Here is a 23193-nt window from a genome sequence, read left to right as displayed (position 1 = left end):
CAATTATTGATAGAGGGTGTGGAAATCTCTAATATTATAATGGATTTGTCTATTTCTCCTTGAAGCCTATCAGTTTTTGCCTCTGGTATTTTGATGTGCTGTTATTAGGCACAGACACGTTCAGGATTGTTATATCTTCTTGGAAAATGAAACCATTTATCATAATGTAATGCCCCTCTTTATCCTGATGATTTTTCTTACTCTGAAGTTTACATTGTCTGAAATTACTTTAGCTATTCTGGCTTTCTTTTGACTAGCATAAGCAATGATATATCTTTCTTCATCCCTTTACTTTTTCTCCTCCACCTAAATTTTTATTATTTTCTAACAGACTTTTATTTTTTAGAGCAGTCTTAGATTCAAACTGAGCAGAAAGCACAGAGTTCCCATACCCTCCCTGCCCCTACATTGTCCCTTTACTTTTTAAAATTAATTAATTAATTAATTTTTGTCTGCGTTGGGTCTTTGTTGCTGCGCACAGGCTTTCTCTAGTTGCAGTGAGCGGGGGCCACTCTTCGTTGCGGTGCACAGGCTTCTCATTGTGGTGGCTTCTCTTGTTGCAGAGCACGGGCTCTAGGCGTGCAGGCTTCAGTAGTTGTGGCACGCGGGCTCAGTAGTTGTGGCTCGCGGGCTCTGGAGCGCAGGATCAGTAGTTGTGGTGCATGGGTTTAGTTGCTCCGCGGCATGTGGGATTTTCCCAGACCAGGGATCAAACCCGTGTCCCCTGAATTGGCAGGCGGATTCTTAACCACTGCACCACCAGGGAAGTCCTGTCCCTTTACTTTTAATCTATCTCTTTATTATTTAAAATGAGTTTCTGATAGAAAACATGTGGTTTTGTTTTTCCCCCCCGACTCTTACAGTCTCTGTCTTTTAATTTGTGTATTTAGACCATTGATTTTTAAAGTGATTATTGAAAATGTTGGATTAATATCTATTATATTTGTTTTCATTTTCTATTTGTTGCCCTTGTTGTTTGTTTAGGTTTTTGTCTTCCACTCTTTTTCTGCCTTCTCAGGTTTTAATTGAGCATTTTACATGGTTTTATTTTTTCTCCTCTCTTAGTATATATACTTCTTTTTAAACCTTTCTTTTAGTGGTGGCTCTTGAGTTTGCAATATATATATTTATGGCTTGCAATATATGTATTTATGGCTAAGCCAAGTCCACTTTCAAACAATATACCACTTATGGATAGTGCAAGTTCCTTATAACAGAGTATCCCCTATTCCTCCCTCCCATCTCCTATGACGTGGCCATCATTCATTTCACTTATCCATAAGCTGTAATCAAGTTCATTGTTGCTATTATTATTTTGAACAAATTATCATCTGCTACATCAATTGAGAATAAGAAAATAAAAGATTTCATGTTCCCTTAATTTATGCCTTTTCTAATGCTCTTCTTTTCTTTATGTAGATCCAAATTTCTGACTTATGTTCTTTTCCTTCTCTCTGAAGATATTCTTTTAACTTTTCTTGCAAGGTGGGTCTACTGGTGACAGATTCCCTCAAATTTTGCTTGTCTGATAAAGTCTTCATTTCTCTTTCACTTTTGAAGGATAATTTTGCAGGATACAAAATTCTAGGTTGGTGTTTTTTCTTTCAGCATTTTAAATGTTTTACTCTGCTTTCTTCATATTTGAATGATTTCTAAAGAGAAGCCCATATAATTCTTATCCTTGCTCTTCTATGAATAAAATGGTTTACCCCTATGGCTTTTGTTTCAGAGTTTTCTCTTTTTCTTTTTTCTGTTACAGTGTTTTTAATTTCTAGCACTTCCTTTTGTTCCTTTCTTAGGATTTCCATCTCTGTGCTTACATTGCCCATCTGTTGTCACATGTTGTCCACTTTTTCCATTAAAACCCTTAACATAGTAATCATAGTTATTTTATTTCCTTATCTGATAATTCCAACATCTCTGCCGTATCTGAGAAAGCATATCTCATGCTTTCTCTGTTTCTTCAGACTGTGTTTTTTTTTTTTTTGTCTTTCAGTATGCTTATTTTTTGTGCAAAAAAGCTATTTTAAAGACAAGAAAACTGTCCCCCATCCAGAGGTGCTCACTTGTAACTGCTGTACACCACAGTCTCCCTCCCATCTCTTTTCTGTGTGGATGTTGGGATGACTCAGTGTGCTGTTTCCTGTACTGCAGCATAAGCGTGTCCCTGTCAGTACAAACCTTTGGGTGCATAAACGATCTGTTAGGTGGAAACCGACTTAACAGCTCTCCTGTTGTTGGATACTTTAGTTTGTGAGTTTTTTAGTCTCTCCTGACCTGGGGAGGCTGAAAAGCAGGTTTTCTTGCTGTAGTATATGGACAAGGAGGCTGAGAGAGGCGCCCAGAGGGGCAGCACCCAGGCCAGCCTCCTCCCTCCTGCTCACCCTGATGCTCCTGCAGGCCTGGGCTGGACCAGGACTCCTGGCATTTCAGCATGCTGGCCTCCCAGCATCCTATGACCACGTACCAGCTATGCTGTTAGTTCTGCAGGTCAGTGTCCCAGAGCAGCTCCAGGCCTAGCGTCTCCTAGGACAGATGCAGTCCCCTTGCTGCTGGACTGCCTTTTGGTCAGGATGTGTGCAGACCCTGTGTTGGTGGGGGAGGAGGGGTTGCTACCCCAGACATCATCACTGAGGTCTGGCCAAGGAGGGAGCACTGGAAGGCCTCAGAGGCCAGTGGGACCTCTCACTACCCTGGCACCAGGCAGTGGAGGAGGGCCTTAGGTGGGCTCAGCCGCCTAGAGCAAGGGAGTATATTCTGACGTGGTGATGGGGGCAGAGGCAGAGGTTGCAAACTGCCTGCTGGGCCACAGGTGTGTGCTGGGCCCATGATGTTGGTCAACACAGGGTTTTCAAAAACAGTTCCATTAGCTGCAACATATTAAAATCAAGAAATTTCACATAAAGATGTACATTCCCACATTTTCTTGAAAAATCGGGAGATCTGACAGAGCTCAGTGCACATCCACAAGGTGCCCCCATGGGCCTGCTTGGCATTGGGCTGTGGTGTTCCCGTCTCTGCTGCTCACTGAGCTGAGTGGGGGCTGCACCTCTGCCCCCTTACACCTGCCCGCTCCTACCTGTGGGCATGCAGCATCCCCTGTGCACAGTCAGGGCCCATTTGTTGGGTTGTTCTAGATGACCTTCAGGTCCCTGCCATGTAGAAATGTGATGGGTCTCTGAGGGCTAGTTGTGTGGAGACCCATGAGTGCTAGGGCTTCTGTCCTTTCCTTAGAGCTGTGTCAGGGAAGGCTGTCCCTGTGCATTGGGCTGCCTGCTTCCTGCCATGTCCCAGAACAACATTAAACTGATTTGTTGAAGGAATTAGAGCAGGGTGGGTAGGCCCACTGCCTACGCTTGGCCTTAGTGTCCTCATCTCACAAATGAGAGTGCTGGGAAGGATGGATTTTTGCTGAGAGTCCCTTCATTTTTTTTTTTTTTTTTTTTTTGTGGTACGTGGGCCTCTCACTGTTGTGGCCTCTCCCGTTGCGGAGCACAGGCTCCGGATGTGCAGGCTCAGCGGCCATGGCTCACGGGCCCGGCCGCTCCGCGGCATGTGAGATCCTCCCAGACCGGGGCACGAACCCGCGTCCCCTGCATCGGCAGGCGGACTCTCAACCACTGCACCGCCAGGGAAGCCCTCCCTTCACTTTTGATGCTGCAAGAGCCTTTGATTCTTACCTGCTTGAACCTGCTCTCAGAAAGTTTTGAGTACGTACCATAAGCACACGCCAGCACTTGCTTATGACCTACATTCTATGCAGATATATTTTCGAGAGTCAGAAGAGTATATCTTTAAAAGTCTACTTTCATCCTTTAAAAAATTCAAATAGCTCTAATATGAATCTAATCAGTTTATTGGGATTACAGTTGTTCTTTATAATGTTTAAAGGGAGATAGCAATATGCACACACAGGAAAAAATTCAACAGTCAAGAATTTGTCTTCGGTGGCAGCTCTGTCTCCTCTCTGCTAACCACCAGTCTTCTCCAAAGGTGGCCACTTGGGTTAGGTTTCTGAGTCTTTGCAGAACATTCTGATTACAGAGGAGCATGTGTATGCATTTCTTTCAATGCCCCACAAAAAATGGGTGTGTGCCCTGGCCCCTTCTGTAACTTGTGCTCTTTGCTGCACAATAAATCCTGGAGATTGTTCCAGATAGAAAGTGTAGAGTTTGTACTTCTTGGCATTCCAGACATTTACCTAAGTCTCCCCTGGATGGGCACCTGGTTGCTGCTGCAGTAAACGCCCTGTACACCCCTGCGCCAGTGTACCTGTGCATTCCTGGAAGAGGGCCACAGACAAGGGTACACGTGTTCTCAGTAGCAGCAGCTCCCATCCTAGAGGCTGTGCCAATGTGTGTTTCTGCTGAGGACATAGAATGCTTGTCTGTCTGCAGCATCGACACACCAGGCGCTCTCCAGTCTCCCAGGGCTGTGCCAGCCGATAGGTGGAAAACCTTGCAGTTTTAGTTTGCGTGTCTTACTGAAAGTGCTGTTGTATCTCTTTCCATACGTTGAAAAACCACTATGTCCTTTTCTGTAAATTGTTTACTAAAAGCCATGATTTCAGTCACTGGTCAGGCAGTTTCACTATGTTTTTTTCTCCTACAAAAAGTCTTTCTACTGTTTGCTCCATTCTTGACATGTGGTCCAGACCTAAACTGAGGTCTCGCAGAGGCACGTAAGACTCCATGGAAAGCAGTCATTGATTTGGGTACTTGGTATTTTTCACTCCTGGTGCTGCTGTTCATTGTTTGGAATTGTTTGGGTTTAGTGTCCCTGAGGCCAGCAGCAGGGCACCCTGGCAGGGCTATGGGGAGGGGTCCCCCTCAGCTGTGTCTCTGTGAGGTGTGGGAAAGGCCAGGTTTCCCTCCCTGACATGGCCTTGGTTAATTAGTGCCATGAGCCTCTGTGTCCTGCTTACTTCTCTCCAGCAAACACTTACCTACACTAAACCTGCAGATGTGGTTTGTACTTTTAAATGCTTCAGGAGTAAGATTTTAAGAAGGCACCCCTTAGGAGGGTTGTTTCAGCTAAGTCCACAGGAGTGTCGTGGACCCTTGAGTGCTGACCTCCCTCTGGTTCCATCTTGTTCTTGTTTGCTTATGGGTGGCGGTGGGGGGTGGGGGTGGCAGCGTCTGCTCAGTTGTGATCTCTACTGGAGTCTCCATGCCGACTGGAAATCAAGGACTTCCCTGCTTCCTCTGGGACGGAGCTGCCCATGGATTTCTAGGTCGTGGAGCTTTAGTGTTCTTGGGACTTTGGAGATGTGCCGGCAAAGAAGTTTGCTGAGGGCCGAGTAACAGGACTCGTGGAGGAAAAGTGACTTCTGTCCCAGGGGGCTGTGCTGCATCTGTGGTTTCCACCAGTCACTCCTGGGGTTTTCCATCGGCAAATATAGTCCAGAAATGAGGTTGAGCAGTGAATTCCTAGGCAAAGCTGGCACCTGGGCACAGACTGTGGCTGAGGGCCAAGGTTGCTAATCAGGAGCGAGCCTAGGACTCATGCTATGCATGTGGGCTGCTTTTCTGGAAGGGATTGTGTGTCCCCCTAAGAAGGAAGTTATAGCCCCTATGGCTCATGGAAATCCCAGGTGAGAGCTGAGAGGAGCATAGGTCTGGCCCCACCTGGCTTCCTAAAATAGGCACTGCTGTAGCAGCTCCCAGACCCCAGCTTGTCTTTGGAAATGGGCCTAATCCAATAAGTTAGGTGGGGCTTGGGGTCCAGATCTTCAGAACCTTCCCAAAGGCTCTACCGTCTTGTCTGGACATATTGCCAAGACAATATAATTGCTAGGACATATTGGTAAGTGGAAACCCCAGGGCAATAACTGGATCAGCCCTGGACGCTGAGGCCACAGGTCTGACGTTGTGGGGACAACAGAGTGACCCCTCACAAAGTCCCTTCTTCATCACATCACCTGATAGTGGACTTGCCCTGTCCAAGAGACTCCAGGGTGCATGCCCACGGGGGCACAGCCTGACCCGAGTCTGTGACCTGCACCAGCACCACCCATGGGGCACTCGTGTCAGGTGTGCTTGGGCAGGAACACAACATAGTCCAGAACTCAGTGTCTGTAGGAGATCACTGACTTGGAGCTTGCAAAAGGCAATAGCGCCAAAGACAAATAGCATCCCTCACCCCCATTTAAGGAGCCCAGAGGCTGGGCAGCTGGTGCCATGTGTGATTCTGGGTCAAATATAGAAACAGCTGTGAGGAATGTTGTCAAGACAACCGGGAAAATGTGACTATGTAGACATGTGCATTAGGATACATCTTACGGTGTTAACTTTGATGTTGTGGTTATGGTGGCGACAGCTTGGTTCTTAGGAGACTGCAGGCTGATGAATTAGGGGGCCGGTCCTCATGTCTATAACATATTTTCAAGTGTTTCAGAAAAAAACTACAGAGCTATAAAGCAAGTAAGGGGGAATTGTTAACCATTGGAGAACCTGAGTGAAGGGAACATGGGCATCCATTGTAATTTTTCTATAGGGTTTAAAATTTCAAAATGGGTCGGGACAGCCCTCTCAGGTGATGGTGACATTGAGCAGGCAGAGACCTGTCACCTACCTCCTCTGCCTGAGTCCCTCACCTGTGCCAGGGGAGGGCCTGGGTCCTGTCCATCTCATAGTGGCACCTGTTTGTAGACTCCCCAGGGCTGTACTCCGCCCCACTTGGGACCCTTCCCGGGGCCTCGTGCTTGCTACCCGCTGCCCTGCTCCTCTCTATCCTGTCAATCCTCTCACCGCCCCTCATACTGCCTTTGGTGTCTTTACCAGATGAAGGAGACTAGGGACGTGAGTCACCTGCTTCAAGGTGGCTGGCAAGGGAGGTGTGTGGACATTGGAGACCTTGACCTCCACCTGCACCCACTGGAGTGGGTTTTATAAACATCAGTTTATAGGGTCCTGACTCACCTTGTTTAAACCTTTGAACTAAGAGAGAGGAGAAACCCCACGTGTCCTACAAGGTACATCTATGAATGTTTGCTTCCACTGTAAGTATGGACGCAAGTGTTTCTTTTAGAGATTGTGATAAATTGGGAAGTTAAAGAAGTGAAGGCTCTTTGGGCTCTGCTTTCCTCCCCTGCAGTGGTGCTTCCTCCAGATTCCTGTGAGTGGTGCTCTCTGGGTTGGCCTGGAGGATGATGGAGACTCCTCTCCAGTGTGTCTGCCTGTGGCTTCCATCCCCCCATGGCTTTCCTCCCCTCCGTGGCTTTGTCCCCCCGATGGCTGCTGTTCCCCCATGGCTTCCAACCCCCCATACCTTCCATCCCCCGGAGGCTTCTGTTTCCCCTGGGTGCCCCATCCTGCTGAGGAAAGTGTGGAGAAGCACAAACAAAGGTATTACGGCCAGGAAGGAAAAACTTTGGGCAAGATGGGGTGGGGCTCAGCTGGTCAGAGGCCACTGGCCCCTTATTCTCTCCTTGGAGATAGGGAGGGGCTGGGCTGGAGTCCATTCACCTCAGAGTCCTGGAGGAGTGAATGTGACACATCTGGGAAGAAGAATAGACGTTGACATTCTTTCCATATGGATTCTGTGTTTCCCTCTGGAGTTCTGCTCTTAGCCACTTGCTGACAGATATGAGAACATGTGTCATGATCCATCAGACCAGCAGGAGAAAATGCTGCTGCTGATGATAATGATGATGATGATGGTGATGGTGGTGATGGTAGTGATGATACTGGTGATGACGGTGATGATCATGATGGTGATGACTGGACTGATGATGATGGTGATGGTGATGATGACTACAACGAGCAGTAAACTGTCTGCAGGCTCCTGCTTGTGCCAGGCATGGCGCTGGGCACTGTACATACGATCCTTTTTGAGCTTACCTGCCCCCCTGGCAGGGGCTGGGAGGACAATTGTCCTTCACATTCTGGAACCTGTTTTCATTTCTTCTGAGTATGCAGTCCCTCCCCATAGTCCTGGTTATCTGTGGCTGTGTAATAGTCACCCCAAAACATAGTGGTTTCTGACAACAACTGTGTGGATTTTCCCCACAAGTCTGCATCTGAGCTCAGCAGACAGACCTACCCCCACCAAATCTCTGTCATTGCTCTGTGGCTGGGTCCCCACGAGGTCCAGGTGGAAGCCACATGGTCTGTGTGACTCTTGGGGGTCCTGATATACTGATACCCCGGGCTGACTGCCCTCCAGGGTTGGTAGTGAGACCCTCCTCTGTGGCGCAGTGTCACCTACCGCCCCCCAGGCCATGGCAGACACCCTGTCATCCCATGCACACAGGCGCCCCCCTCCCTGGGGGCCAGGCTTTTCCAGCTGGGTCAGGTCTGGCTGTTTTCTCTTTCCCCTTTCCTGCTCTTCTTTATGAACTTGTCCTATGAGGGCTCAGGTGCCTCAGGGGTCCAGTCCTTACTGCACCCTCCACCTCCTCCTGTGGCAAAGTGTTTGCTACCTATTCCTGCACAGCAGGCCCTTGGCTGACTGGAAACTGTGAAGGCTCCTGAGCCTGGTGTACGAGCTGTGGGGTGCAAACAGACTTGGCTGCCCCCACCTGCTCTTGCCACCTTTTCGCGTGGTCCTGGCAAATGCGGACCTCTCTGGGCCTCAGCTTCCCCCTTGCACAACATGCCTGAGGCTCTTAGGGTGAAACCACAAAACCCATGGACAGCTGTTGCCTGGGGGCATCCTGAGGTGGGACCCAGACACACTGCCTTGAGCCCATGTGTGGCTCTGAGGGTGTCAATTCCCTTCTCCCACTGTGATTTCTCCCCTGTCGTGTGGAGAAGGTTGTGTGGCTCCTGGACTAGTGGCTGGGCATTCAGTGATTTAGTAGTTGTTACATGATTAGGGCCTAAAGGACCACCTTAAGTTTGACATGTGGCTGATGACCATCTTGAAGCCGAGTGGTGACCGAGTTGTGGTCCCCATGGCTGCATCGTGTGGAATTGTGTCAGTGACCAGTTTCTGGGTATCCTTTGGAGACTGCAGGCTGGAATGGGGGAGGATGAGGGAGGAAGGGGATGGCCGTGAAGTGGGGCTGGCTTGACATAGGATGAAGTCATCATGAGGGGAATCACTGAGCACCCCCATGCCTTCTAGGGCTCCTTGGCCAGCCCAGGCTTCCATGCAGCTGTCCGCCTGCCCTGCCTCTCCCTGTTGTCTCCAACGTGGCCTCTCCCCTCCATCGGGCTCCCTGGGGGAGACCCAGGGGCCCTGAGATGGGTGTCCCAGCCTTGCTGCAGGGTGGAGAGCTCAGGAGCCCTTCTCAGTGGGGCACCAGCACCCAAGAAATGTGGGAGGAGGTGAGCTGGGAAGGGGCACCGTTCTGACTTTCCAAATAAAGCAGGAATTTTGCTGCTTGTTATAAAAAGAATACACACTCATTTTCAGTGATTTAGGGAAGTACAGAAAAGTGTAAAGAGAAAACAAGCATGCCACTGCCCGGCACCAGTGTGGAGCCCTTCTGTATCACTGTGTGCCAGGGCTGTAGTTTTAGTGTCTGCAGATCTTAAACATGTAAACTCAAAAATAAAACCTGAGTTTTGATGACTGCATAATATTCTGCTGTGTGAGCATAGCATGACCTGGGTATCTGACCTCCTGGCTGGAAAAGTTAACTGCTCCTAATTTTTCGCTGTTTTAAATAATCTTGAGGTGGACCATCTTGCATGTGAATCTTGTATGCATTTCTACTTTCTGCCTTATAACAGGTTTGTAGTTGTGGAATTACTGGCCTGAAGGATAAAATCCTTCTTAAAGCTCTTGGCACACACGACCATATTTGGGGAGACTGCTTCCCATGTTCATTCCTCCATGGGCAGTATGAGTGCCTGGTCCCAGTGGCCCCACCTGCATCATGACCATTATTGACACATCAGCTGTGCCACCTCTGAGCTCCTCGGTGCTTTACATTGCAGGGGCTGGCATGTGAGGCGAGGTTTGCCCGTCCCCCTCCCCTCGGGAATTGACAGGGGCCACTTCCTTTTTTGAGGCTCCTCCCCTGACTTAAAAAAAAGTCAAAACAGTGTTACAGAAGTTTTGGTTTCTGTTAAATCAACATTCTTGACAACACAATAGAAAAAAACCACAATGCAATCTAATTGTGGATTCATGAGAAAATTCCAGCCTTGATTCTCAAAAGCTGAGCAGAGGAGTGTGGTGGGGTGCCCAGGCCGGGCCAGGAGCCTGTGCCCTCGGGAGCTCCTCTGGCAAGGCTCTCACCATGAGGTCATACCCTGCATGCTTGGGGCTGGGATTCTAGAAAGTCCTGCTGGAAGTCGCCCTATTGGATGGCAGAGCAGGGATTACTGTGGGACGACCTCAGAAGAGCCGCTTCCTCTCTCGGTCCCCCTGGCCCTTGGTGTCACAAGGGTCTCACAACCAGAGCATCTCCAAGAGGCAGATTCAGACTTTGCACAAAGAGCAGGGAACCCAGGCTTCCTTGGGAGCAGGACTTCCCAAAGGTGGCTGGCCACTTTGGCAATTCTGACGATTTTGCCACCTTTGCAAATGTCTGAAATCTGCAGCCTGCCACCCCTCAGTTCCCTTTTTCTTGGTCATTTTCTTTGGTGTCTTATCCCCCACTCACCTCTGCCTTTGAAAATTCTGTTGTCTTTCTACTCACTGGGCTCTGGGTACCAAATTACCTTTAATATTTGTTTGGGGTTGACTTTCTGGCATGCTGGGGTTGCTGGTGGCTCAGATCAAACCAGTTCCCGGCCCCACTGGGTCGTGAGCCCCTGAAAATGCAGCTGCATCTCTCCTTGTTTCTCACCGCCTGCCCGCTCAGTGTCAAGGTGAGTGCGGTGGACTGAATGAGCACATAGACAGGAACACATGGGCCCACACACACACTTGCACACACATGTATGCACATATGTGCAACTTACATATGTATGCACACATACATGCAGTGCACATACACTCACGCACGCACACACACACACACACACACACACACACACACACACACACATTCACACACCCCATAATTTTGTTCTGGGTTTTCCACCAAAAGAAATTATACCATACACATTCTCCTATTACCTACGATTTTTCAGTTTACAATTACTGTGGATATCTTTCCATGTCAGGATGTAAAAATCTACCTCATTCTTTTTATCTTTAAATTAGTTTAGCAGTATCCTGCCTGCCCAGAGCATTCTGCATTACCGTCTGCGTTTGCTGGGCAGGTGGTTTCCAGGTTCCCTTTATGCTGTGAGGCCTGGGTCCAACCTCTGTCTGTGTCCCAGCCTCTCCCTCAGCTGTCACATGGGCAGAGCCATCCCTGGGCCCCTGGGAGGTCTACAGGTTGGTGGAAACATCACTCATTCATTTGAGTCTTCTCCTAGGCACCTGGAGTCCTGGGTGCCAGTGACCTGGGTTCTCTCCAAGGGAGGGAAAGCGGGGTCAGCAGGATCCGTGTTGATGTCTTAGGTGGCCCTGGCAGCCTGTGCTTCTGCCTGCTGCCCACCCCCTGGGGGGGCCACGGCTTTCCATCCTGGGCACTGGGGCTGGGCAGGCTGGATTTGGCCCCTGAAGCTTCTGTCCTTTAGGAAGCCATGTGGCCTATGGGGTGCTTGGGGGACTGCTGCTCTCACCAGAGTTAAAAAGGACAAACGCCACAATTATCTGGCTGAATGCGTCTTTTCTCCAAGGTGTCAGGGCTGTCGCAGTTGGAGCTCTGTTTCAGAACTGATGTCCTGGGTGATTCTGTCCCCATCTAGCCTCGAGGTTTGTGTAGGGCTCCCCTGCCTTGGCCCCACAACACCTCTCCCAGCTGCTGGTCTTTTCCCCTGTGCCCTGAGTTACCTCCCCCACTTGCTCTCCCTGCCTCTGCCCCTCTCCCTCTTACCCTTATGCCCTCCCCCAGTCACCACAGTGTGCTCACCTGGCCAGCCCAGCCCAAGGCCTGGCTGACCCTCCCAGGCTGCAGCTGGGGCTACCTTGTGCAGTTGTGATGATCCTGGGGACACGGATGCAGCTGGGCCCAGAATGTCCAGGGCCCAGCTTGCAGGTGATGCCCCTCATCCTCCTTTCTCCCTTGGACCATTTGCAGGTAACTTCGAGCCCTTGCTTGGGCCTGGAGTGTATGGCAGGCTCTAGTGCCTGCTTCCCAGGAGAGTGATGCCCACCTTCCACCAAGAAGCTCATTGTATCCTCATAGAGCTTTCGTCTGTTGCGGTCCTACAAGGGGCAGGGGGCAGGGGACAGGTGAGGCTCTTGGGTGCCTTGCTGTAGACACAGGAGGACTAGCAGGCTGGGTGTGCTGAGCCCCCCACGTCCATCAGGGCAGTCCTTGGGTGCCCAGCTCTTGTTGTGAGCCAGCAGTGGTCTCCATGGGGTGGGTGGCCTGTCTGCCTCTCCTAGGTGAGGGGTAGCTCTAAGGTGTTCCCGGCAGAACAGAACCCACCTTCCCTGCTTCTCACTTTCTCTTTCAGTCCCGGGGCCTTCCTGCACAACATAGCAAACAGCCAGACCCATCCTGGCCCAGGTGAGACCTGAGCCCACCAGGTGGTGGTGTTCTAAAGACCCCCAGGGGTGGAGTTGGGGTGTCATGCACAGTGCACATGGTCGTGACCCCTGTGTCTCAGCTTCCACACCTGTCACAGGGGCCCCTGCCGTGGGCTTTCCAGAGTATGATGAGGCTTCAGGGATGTGTGGGACCAGCAGGTAGTGTTTGGGGGAGCCAGTCCCAGTAACTAGGCCTGAGGAATGCCAAGTGGGGTTTTGTATTTTAAGGCACATTGGTTTCCTTCCTTTTGATTGACCTGGAGCCTCCATCAGAGAAGCCCCTTGGACCTTCCAAGGTGCACCTGACTCCCGACCTCCTGAAAGGGCCCTAAGTCTGTGTCATCTGACCTCAGACATCCTGCCCACCTGTAGGGTCAGTGCCGGCACATAGAGGCCTTGCAGCAGAACCTGCTGCAGCCTCCTTGTTTGTCCCTGGGGCCCCTGGGACCTGGGCAGGCAGGGGTTCACACCGGGCCATGGGACAGAGGCAGACCCATCAGGGGAGGTCGGCCATCCTCAGTGTTTGTGAGCTCCAGGGGCTGCCAGTGAGAAGATAGCCTGGAGCCACTGTCCAGTGTGGACGTGCAGTATGCACTGTTGACCTAAAATCGTAACACAGCCAGCTATTTTACCAGCAAAATGGGTTTATTCAGGCACAGCAAAGAATTGCAATTTGGGACATGCAATCTCTGGCAAGCCACAGGGAAGTCCAGGGAACAAAGGAGAGTAACATTCTTTTATAGAGGAGAAGGGAGAGTTGGGAGGAGCTGTTGTAAAACAAGAGTCCATTGGAGGAAACTGGGAGTTCGAAATATAGTGGCTTTCATTGGCTAAGTGTGACAGCCTTTGGTTGGCTGGGCTGTTGCCAGGCAAGGAGAAATTCTTCCTCCTTCTGGGTAGTAAAGTAGTAACATTCTTCCTGTTGGAGATACAAAGGTGTAGTCTCTTCCTCTGGGTCTATCATTGACACTGAGTGATAGGGTGTAAGAGCTCTCCCTTATGGCCTCCTGACTCCATTTTAAATGAGGGTCTGTTTATTAATTTTCACAGGACTCCAGGTGTGGACGTGGGGTGTAACTTCTGGGTCCAGTCTCTGGACCTGGCCAATCCTGAGCAGTTGCAGGGCTCTGCCTTTGTCTCAGTCCATGGCTCCTGGTGGGTATGGGTGACGGGGGCTCACTGTGCCCAGTTCTACAGTTGCTGGGTTTGAGCCATCTTCACCCTGGTGTGATCGCTGGTATCATGAGCCCACTTTATGGATGAGCAAACTGAGGACAGCCAGCTCGGGGCCTGCCATGCAGAGGAGACCCAAGGCACAGGACCCTTCTGTAGCCTGACTCTGGAAGGCAGGGGCTTGGAGAAGACTGGTAGGGAAGGAGCAGAGGGTCAGGCCTGGTGGGCTAGCCCTGGGTAGGGGGTGGGGGTTCAGGTGAGCCAGCTCTTCCTCCTCCTGGGTGGAGAGAAGCTGTCCTCTGCTGCCCCAGCCTCCAGGGAGTGCCCTATGCCTGGGGGCTGGGAAGATCTGGCTGTGTTTACTGTCCTCACTGTGCCTTTGCCAATGTGGCATGCTACCAGTTTAATGTGTTCGGTTTTGGTTAATTTGTCAGTTGAAAATGATATGTATTGTGATTTTAGCTTGCCTTTCATGGGTGGTTAGTGAGGTTGGGTATCCTTCTCACACAGCTGTAGCATGTGCCTGTTCTGTTCCTGGCTCTGCCCTGTTCTGTTGGGAGATCCCCACGGTATATAGTTCATGGAGGAAGAGTAGAAAAACTTTGCTATATTTGCTGTACATGCTTTTCATAGCACTTTGAAGTTTGTTTTCATGATTTGGAGCACTGTTTCAATCCATCAGTGTCCTCTCCGTTTTCCTTTCCGTTTTCTTTTTTGTTTGTTTGTTTGTTTAGAAAGTCACTTTGCGTCATGAGAGCAAATGTGCCCTCATGTTCTGATTTTGATGGCTTTGTCTTTTACATCTGACTCTTTAGATTTCTTTCACTTTATTACCGTTTACACTCTGAAGTGAAGACCGAACTTTATGTTTTCAAAAAACACTTGCCAAGGTCTTTCTGGGCTTCAGGCTGTGTTCCCAGGGCTGTCGGACTGCGGCAGCTGTGGCAGGCAGTGTCCTGCCCAGGGACCCCGGGGCGTTGGTGGCCTGCAGAGGGTCTTGTCTGCTGAGTGCTCCTCCTGGGCCAGTGGCTGAGGGTGGGGGGAGAACTGTCCCTCTGAATGGTGAGGAGACCTTTGGGTGTGGGCAGACAGCTAACCTCTCGTGCCTCAGTTTCCTCATTGTACAATAGGGCTAATGATAATTATCCCGATTACCGCAAGGTTGTTGCAAAAAAATGAATGTAGAGTTCTCGATGCTACCAGATGCAGAGTCAGCACTCAGCCAGCCTTAGTGATGATGGGTGGTGTCACTCTCACAGGGCCACCAGGTTCTTTTCTCTTTCTTTTTTGAGATAAAATTCACATCACATAAAATTAAACCATTTTAAAGAGAACAATTTGGTGGCATTTAATACATTCACAGTGTTGTGCAACCATCACCTCTGTCTAGTTCCAGAACATTTTCATACCAAAAGGAAACTCTGTGTGCACTAAACAGTCACTCCCCATTCCCCTCTGCCCCCACCCTCTGGTGCTGCCAGTCGGCCTCTGTCTCTCTGCATTTACCTATTCTGGGCATGATCATGTAAATGCAATCACAATATGTGGCCTTCTGTGTCTGGTTTCCTTCACTCAGCACAATGCTTTTGAGGCTCATCCTTGTTGTAGTGTGCATCAGCACTTCATTCCTTTTTAAGGCTGAATACTACTCCATTGTATGGCGGCACTGCAATTTGTTCAGCCATTCATCAGTTGACAGACATTTGGGTTGCTTCCATCTTTTGGCTATTGTGACTAATGCTGCTGTTAACATTTGTATACAAGGATTTGTTTGAGAAACTGTTCTTAGTTCTTTGTGGGTCTATACCTTGGAGTGGAATTGCCAGGTCATATTATAATTTTCTGTTTAACTTTTTGAGGAACCACCATACTGTTTTGCATAGAAAATGTACCATTTTATGTTCCTACCATGAATGTGAGAGGGTTCTAATTTCTCCACATCTTCACCAGCACTTGCTAGTTTCCTGTTTGCCATCCTAGTGAGTGTATAGTGGTATCTCATGGTTTTGATTTGCATTTCAGTGGCATCCAGATGACTTAAGGATGTTGAGCTTCTCTTCATGCGTTTCTTGGCCATTTGTATTTCTTCTTTGGAGAAATGTCTATTCAGATCCTTTGACCACTTTTAAATTGATTTGTCTCTTTGTTGTAAAGTTCTTTATGCATTCTGCATGATAGACCCTTATCAGGTAATATGATTTGCAAATATTTTCTCCCATTCTGCATAGTGCCTTTTCACTTTCTTGACAGTGTCCTTTAATGCAGAAAAGTTTTAAAGTTTGATGATGTCTAATTTATGTCTTTTTCCTTTTGTTTCTTGTGCTTTTGGTGTCATTTCCAGGAATCCGTGCCCAAATCCAAGGTCATGAAGATTCACTCCTGTGTTTTCTTCTAAGGGTGTTATAGTTTTAGCTCTTATATTTAGATTGTTAATCCATCTTCAGTTAATTTTTTGTATATGGTGTGAGGTAGGGGTTCAACGTCACCGTTTTGATATCCAGCTGTTCCAGCACCATGGTACAGCTCCCTGGGGAAGGTGACTTAAAGCCATCCCCTTCACGGGGTCCGGAGGGGCCCTGCCTATGGCTGCAAACTGCCTATGGTGAAATGGTAGGGGTGCCCTGCCTCTGAGACACGCCCCACCCCACCTCAACCTCCCTGGGCTCTGTGGGAACAGGGCAGTAATGGCCCTCATGGAGGCAGGCCCAAAGGATGGCTGGTTTCCTCTGCCTTTCCCAGTCACATATGGTGAGGTCTTCCTTGACCCTCCCTCTCCACTTCGAGTCTCCCATCCCATCCATGTGGGCCACTGTCCCCCCACACACTCTGCCCCAGCTGCCCTCATGCTACCCTGCCCTTCCTCTTGAAAAGTGAGTGGGAGGTGCTGCAGATCTTTGCAGGGGAAGCTCTTGAGGAGTCAGCTGACTGCTGGTTAATGATGTCTGTTTCTCCTTCGTTTCAGCTGTGTTGGAGTGGAAGAGGAGGAGGCCCCAGACATCGACATATACCACTGCCCAAACTGTGAGAAAACCCATGGGAAGTCCACCCGTAAGTATAGAACCATGCTGCTGCTCCTCGGATCTGACTATGGGGGCAGGGTCTCTGCTTGGCCTTGACCCCAGCCCCAACTGGACCCCACCTTGCTGACGTGAACCGCCCTGTGTAGTTGCAGCCAGGGGACTCTGGTATCTAGGAACCACCTCCTGCCTCATTTATTGCCCCTCATGGCCTTGCTGGGCCCACTGTGGCCCCTCCTGGTCATCTCCTGCCTGCACATGCAGCTGGGGCCCCTCACGGCCTTTGCAAAGAGCCCACCAGCCTTCAAAGGCCTGGGCAGGGGTTGCAAAGTCCAGCATTTGCAGTGACCAGGCAACCTGAGATGGGTACATAGGCTGGGAAATGTCCAAGGGACCATCCATCCCAGCCCTGCCCAGCTCTGCCCAGCTGGCCATCTCTCTGCAGGGGTTCAGGAATGTGCATGGTTGCAGATTTGCTCTCCTTCCCTTCTCTAGCACCCCCTGCGTGGAATCTTAGGTGTTCACCTTTCTCTCTCTCTCTTTATTTTTTCCAGCAATGAAAAACATTTTATTTCCTGTCAGATCTACATTATTAATAAGTAAGAGTACAGGGAGGAAAAATAATAGTTGTTTTTTTTTTAATTGAAGTGTACAGCCAAGGAATTTTGTATTTTTGAAATGCAAAAGAATTCCCTTTCTCAAACTATTTGTGCATTACAAGGACTTTATCCTCCTCCCCTTCCCTCTGGCCCTTTGGGGGTGTGGGAGGCCCAGTGGGGGCTCCCCAAGGCACAGGCTCATCCAGGGTGGCCCACATCATGGCTGGGAGGCAAGTTCTAAGGCCGGGTCTGTGTGGGGAAGTGCCATGACCTTCTGGGGCTGGACCCCTGTAGCCCTTGTGGAGTGAGTCCTGTGGATCCAGTGGGCATAGAGGGAGGACACCAGCACAGGGTGAAAGCCCACCTCCAGCACCCCTGTTCTGTGAGTCGTGGCCAGCCAAGGGAGCCCAGCCCAGCCCCTTGGGAAGCTGGGTGAAGTGGGGTCTCACCTCTCCTTGACTTTTCTTGGGCCTCTCTTTGTGCCTGGCCTGTGCCCCATCATCACTAAGTGACCATGGGAGCTGTATTCCTTTCGGCTCTTGTGCTCTGCCCTCCAGCGCATGTGGGCATGAGGTAAATGCATGAGAAGATGAAGAAGAAAAGGCCTGGTGGCGTCTGAACTTCCTAGGCATGAAGATTCTCAAGTTCCTGATTTACCCTCATACCCCTAGAAGTTGGCAGCACTGATGCTCACAACACAACTCCCCTAAACGACCCGATCCTCCTGGTAACTGCTTTGCAGCAGATACAGGAGGATGACTGTCACCCCGTGGCTTAATCTGAATTTCTGGCACCTCATGAACCTCCAGGAAAGCTCAGGGCCTAGGAGAGACAAACAGGGTGTGGACCCGGGTCCTGCATCTCGTGGCCCTGGGTGTGGGGTGGGGGGCTGATCAGGGCTGGGGCCGGGAGACAACCCCCTGCCATATAGAGCTGAGTGCCTGGGTAGGCGCTACCCTGGGAGGTGCTCAGGGAGGGTGGGGGGCAGGGCCACCTCTGTGAGCGCTGTTCTAGATCAGCAGACAGTGTGGGACTTCAGCCTGGCAGGACCTGGCAGCCCCTCCTTGGCTGTGTGTGTGTATGTGTGCCTTGCATGTGTGCACGCGTGTGTGCGTGCATATGTGATTTGTAAATTCTGTGAACCAGACTTCTTGTTGTTATTGAGGCCCGTGTGCCCACCAGGGACGAAGGCACTGATTTTAGCATCTTCCGCCAGTGTGCACTCCTAGATTGCCCATCACCCTTTATTTTACATGTGTGTGCCCTGACCAGAACCTGTCTGTGATACACTGGTTGGTTTTTTCTGCTTGGATTCCAGTCACACCTTCCACAGTAAGGCCCCTCGCTGACCCTGTGCCCCCTGGGGGCCACCTAAGCCCATGAGCCTGCCTCCTTTCCTTGCCCTGGCCTGGGTGAGATTTGTGACGGGCACAGTGAGGTGGGGATGGCAGGGGGAGGACCAGAACAGGATAGAGTTGGGGAATGGAGCACCGTGATGGGATGGAGGCGGAGTTCCCAGGGTGAGCTGGGCCTGAGGCCATATCCCTCTAGCTTTGCGTGTCTTACCAGATCTCGGGGTTCTCTCCCCACGCTGTTGCCACCTGTCCCTTGGACTGATTTTGGTCTGTGACCCTCAGGCCCACAGGTTTACGCAATTCACAGATTTAGAGTGAGACCCGGGAGTCCCTGTGGGAACTCGGCAAGGTATCCTTACTGACACGAAGGCTCACGGGAAGCGGGTGACATGGCCCTTAAAGGGGTTCTGAATCCTGGTGTTGCCTCTTGTTAGCGCTATGACTGCTTAAGAGGTTACTTACTAATTTCTTACTTTCCTCCTGCCTGAGGCGGGTGTAGCTGTCACATCTTCCTGGTGGGATGAACCACTCTTGGGACGGTGGGCCAGGCTCTGGTGCTGAATGCCTTAGGGACACCTCTTGCCCCCATAACCCGGGGGGCCCACTGAGACCCACCAGCTTCCTGCTGTCTCCTGGGCACCTTGTCAGAGGGTGCCTTGGGCCACCATAGGCAGGAGAAGGCTCAGCCTCTGGGCTTAGGAGGGTCATGGGACCTGGGGAGGGAGGGAGCCCACCAGCCAGGGCTGCAGAGGGGTTCAAGGGTAGCCCCATGGAGCTCAGACCCTGCCTCACAGCTTCATCTTTGGCTGTTGTCCCAGCATACCTGCTGCAGCCACAGTATCAGGTGTATTCCAGCCTCTCCACGAGGTTCTTGGAGCTGCCCAGTCCCGAGTGAGGGCCTGGGAAGCCCAGGTGGCCCAGGACTGCCACTGGCCCCTGGTCAGCATGCACTTCTCAGGCCCAGCTCCTGGCAGGCAGTGGAGATGCTGCTTCTCTCTCCTGCTGCCCACTGTTCCCCTGCATGTCTGCTACCGCTGGGCTGCATGCCCCCTCAAGACTTGGTTTCCCCACATGGCCTTCTGACACAGGGCACTCCATGCTCACGAGGAGCCTGGGAAGCCAGGACTAGCATTAATGATGAAGCACAGAGATACCTAGTAACTTGCCTAGGGTCGCATGACTACAAGATAGTCGGATCCCTTTGGATCTCATGTCTGCCTGGTGCTGCCACCAGAAGTTCCAGCTCCAGACCTCCCTTCGTAGGCTCTTGACAGATTTCCATAGTATCCACTCACACCTTGGTCTTGGAGACCAAGCATGATGTAAATATCACCTGTTGTAGGAGACAGTCTCAAGGAGCTATGACTTGATGAGACGGGGAAGGGGTGGCATTTTGGAACAGAGGTCAGCTCAGCCACCATCCACCGAGCGCTTTCCCCTTCTTGCTTTAGGCAGGTCCTACTCAGGGGCAGTTGTCAGCTCCCTTCATCCCCATAACCACCGGGATGCAGGAGGACTGCAGCCCCCACCCTGTCCCCATCTGTGAAGGACAGGCACCCTGAGGGCCCCACCAGCTCTCCCTCACCTCCAGTCTCATCTCAGCCTGTTTCAAACCCTTCCAGGCAGCCCCCAGGGATGGTCTCCATGCCTGGCCCATCTTCACTCACCGAGTTATCTGTGGCTGCCCTGAATGGGGGCAAGGGTATCAAGGAAATAGCTTCCTTCCCTCTGGGGGCTCAAAGTCCAGTAGGGGCAAACGTTAGTGTGTATGCGTGTGCGCGTTTGTGCTTGTGTGTGTGTGTGTGTATGTGTGTGCTAGTGTGCACGTGCCTGTCCCAGTCCAGCAGGGGCATGTGTGCTTGTGTGTGGGTGTGCATGCACGTGTATGGGTGTGCACACATGTGTCACAGCCCAGTAGGGACAGGTGTGTATGCTCACTTGTAAAAAGTCCAAGGTGGGTGTGTCCAGTGCCCTTGGAGCATGTGTGACAATAGGACAGCCTGAGGGAGTGGGCAGGGGGTGGGGAGGGCAGAGGGCACAGCAGGTGACGCTGGCCTGCCCTGCCTGTGAGCTGTGGTCTGTCATGGCAGCAAAGGTCCCAGCAGGGAAGGACAGGGTTGGTGCTGTCTGAGGGCAAATCTGAGGGGAGGCCAGGTGGGAGGGGTCCTGAATAGTGAGCCTTAGTGGGACCTTCTCAGGAGGTGCCTCTGACGAGTTCTCAGCAGACTGAGTGCTGAGTGACATGGGGTCCCAGGAAGGCCCCAGCTTTCGGGTGCATCGTCTGAGCTGGCAGGTCGGGAGGTGAGGTGGGGGCTGTGACTTAAGGATGTGGAGGGTGGGGGCTCCTGACCATGTGACAACTTGGGGTCCTAAGAGGCAGGGGAGGCTGGGTGGGCCAGGGACAGGGCACCCCAAGTTCTTTGCCTCTGAGGGGTCTGAGTCTTGCGGCATTCACGGTGGCTACCCTCCCGGCCGGGTCCCTGGAGGCAAGGGGAGGGGGCTGTGGGTGATGACCTGCCTCTTGTTCCCCCGCAGTGAAAAAGAAGCGAACCTGGCACAAACATGGCCCGGGGCAGACTCCCGAAGTGAAGCCCGTGCAGAATGGCAGCCAGCTCTTCATCAAGGAGTTGCGGAGTCGGACCTTTCCCAGGTGAGCAGGTGGCAGCCTTTTCCTCTCCAGCCTGCCTGCTCCCTCCGAGGTCTGGATACGTACCCCACCACTAGGGCTCCAGGGCCATGGGTTTCCCTCCGGGGGAGCAGCACAGTCCCCGAAACTCCAGGTGCTCCCGGCATGGGGGCTGATCTCTCCCTTCTCAGCACCTTCGAGGACAGTTTATGGGGACCCTCTTCACAGCCCGGGAGGGAAAGGACCTACCTCCCCCACCTGGTATGGGCCTTCCCATGGAACCTTCCTGAGAGAGAGGCTACCGTCCCCATTTTATGGACCAGGAGTGGGGGCTGGCGTCCAGCCTGAGACCATCCTCTGGAGGTGGCAGGTCCTGGTGTCAAATGGCTGTGGGCTTTCCTCTGTGTCCATGGCCTGGTGGGGTGTCCCTAGGTCTTCTTAGAGCACACCCTCCCCCTGCGCAGCCTTGTCCTATATGAGGACCGAGGGCAGAGACCAGGATCAGGGCCACAGGAAATGGTTTCTGGTGAGCGGGGCACCGTGACTGCATGGACGTGAGGTTGTACAGACAGCTGCTCTGAAACACCCTTGTCCCTTCACAGCTGGAAGACAGTTTCTGTTTGTCTGGCAAAGTCTTTACAGAGTCTTTACTTCTTCACTTTTGAAGGATAATTTGATGGACACAGAATTCTAAGTTGGTGGGTTTTTTCTTTTAACACTTTAAATGTCTCATCCCATGCTCGACTTGAGTGCATGGTTTCTGGTGAGAAATTCAGTGTAACTCTTAGCCTTGCTGCTCAGTGGATAAGGTATTTTTCCTCTCTGGCTTCTTTTTTATTTTCTTTTTTTCCACCTTTATTGAGATATAATTCATACACCATACAATCCATCCATTTAAAGAGTACAGTTCAGTGTATTCACAGCTCTGCACCACCACCAGTCAGTTTTAGAATGTTTCCATCACCTCAAAAAAAAAAACCTGTAGCTTTATCATCCTCATTCCTCCCCACTTCTCCCCAAAGTCCTATCACTAATCTGCTTTCTGTCACTGTAGCTTTGCCTATTCTGAACATTTCATCAAAGTGAAATCATATAATATGTGGCCTTTGTGACTGGCTTATTTCACTTAGCATAATGTCTTCAAGGTTCATCCAGGGTGTAGCAAGTGTCAGTGCTTCATTCCTTTTTTATGGCCGAATAATATTCCGTTGTATGTATAGACCACATTTTGTTTATCCATTCATCAGCTGATGGACATTTGGGTTATTTCTGATTTGGGGCTACTGTGAAGAATTCTACTATAAATGTTCTTGTAAAATATTTTGTTTGGACATATATTTTCATTTTTTTTAGGAGTAACTCAATATTTAATTGTTTGAGGAACTGCCAGACTGTTTTCTAAAATGGTTGTTTCACTTTCCATTCCCACCAGCAGCGTCTGAAGGTTTCAATTCACCAGAACTTGTTATTATCTGACTTTTTTTTTCTGACTGCGTTGGGTCTTAGTTGCGGCACGTGGGATCTTTGTTGAGGCATGTGGGATCTTTGTTGAGGCATGTAGGATCTTTCGTTGAGAAGCACGGGCTTCTCTCTAGTTGTGGCATGTGGGCTTCTCTCTAGCGGGCTTTTCTCTAGTTGTGGCATGTGGGTTTTCTCTCTCTCGTTGAGGCGTGCGAGCTCAGTAGTTGTGGTGAGCCAGCTTAGTTGCCCCGCAGCATGTGGGATCTTAGCTCTCTGACCAGGGATCGAACCCCGCGTCCCCTGAGTTGGAAGGCGGATTCTTTACTGGTGGACCACCAGGGAAGTCCCTTATCTGACTTCTTGATTCTACCTATCCTGTAGTTGTGAAGTGGTTTCTCACTGTGGTTTTAATTTGCATTTCCCTGATGACTAGTGATGTTGAGCATCTTTTCATGTTCTTGTTGGCCATTTGTCGTTTG

At 50.8% G+C, this 23193-nt stretch overlaps 1 protein-coding gene across 2 annotated transcripts in view; it reads left to right on the top strand.

Annotated features, from left to right (window-relative positions):
- PHF2 (PHD finger protein 2) overlaps window positions 1-23193 on the top strand; it is a 94654-nt gene that overhangs the window by 35156 nt on the left and 36305 nt on the right. For both annotated transcript variants that reach the window (XM_082842588.1, XM_082842587.1), the window contains exons 2-3: window positions 16619-16704; window positions 21163-21277. In XM_082842588.1, the coding sequence (XP_082698714.1) occupies window positions 16619-16704; window positions 21163-21277 (201 nt within the window). The remainder of the gene's footprint in view (window positions 1-16618; window positions 16705-21162; window positions 21278-23193) is intronic.

Source organism: Leucopleurus acutus (genome assembly GCF_964270905.1).
Source record: "Leucopleurus acutus genome assembly, chromosome: 7".
In the NCBI taxonomy this organism is placed as follows: Eukaryota; Metazoa; Chordata; class Mammalia; order Artiodactyla; family Delphinidae; genus Leucopleurus; species Leucopleurus acutus.
The sequence above is the reverse complement of the archived record's forward strand: the minus strand, read 5'-3'. Positions and strand labels throughout refer to the sequence as shown.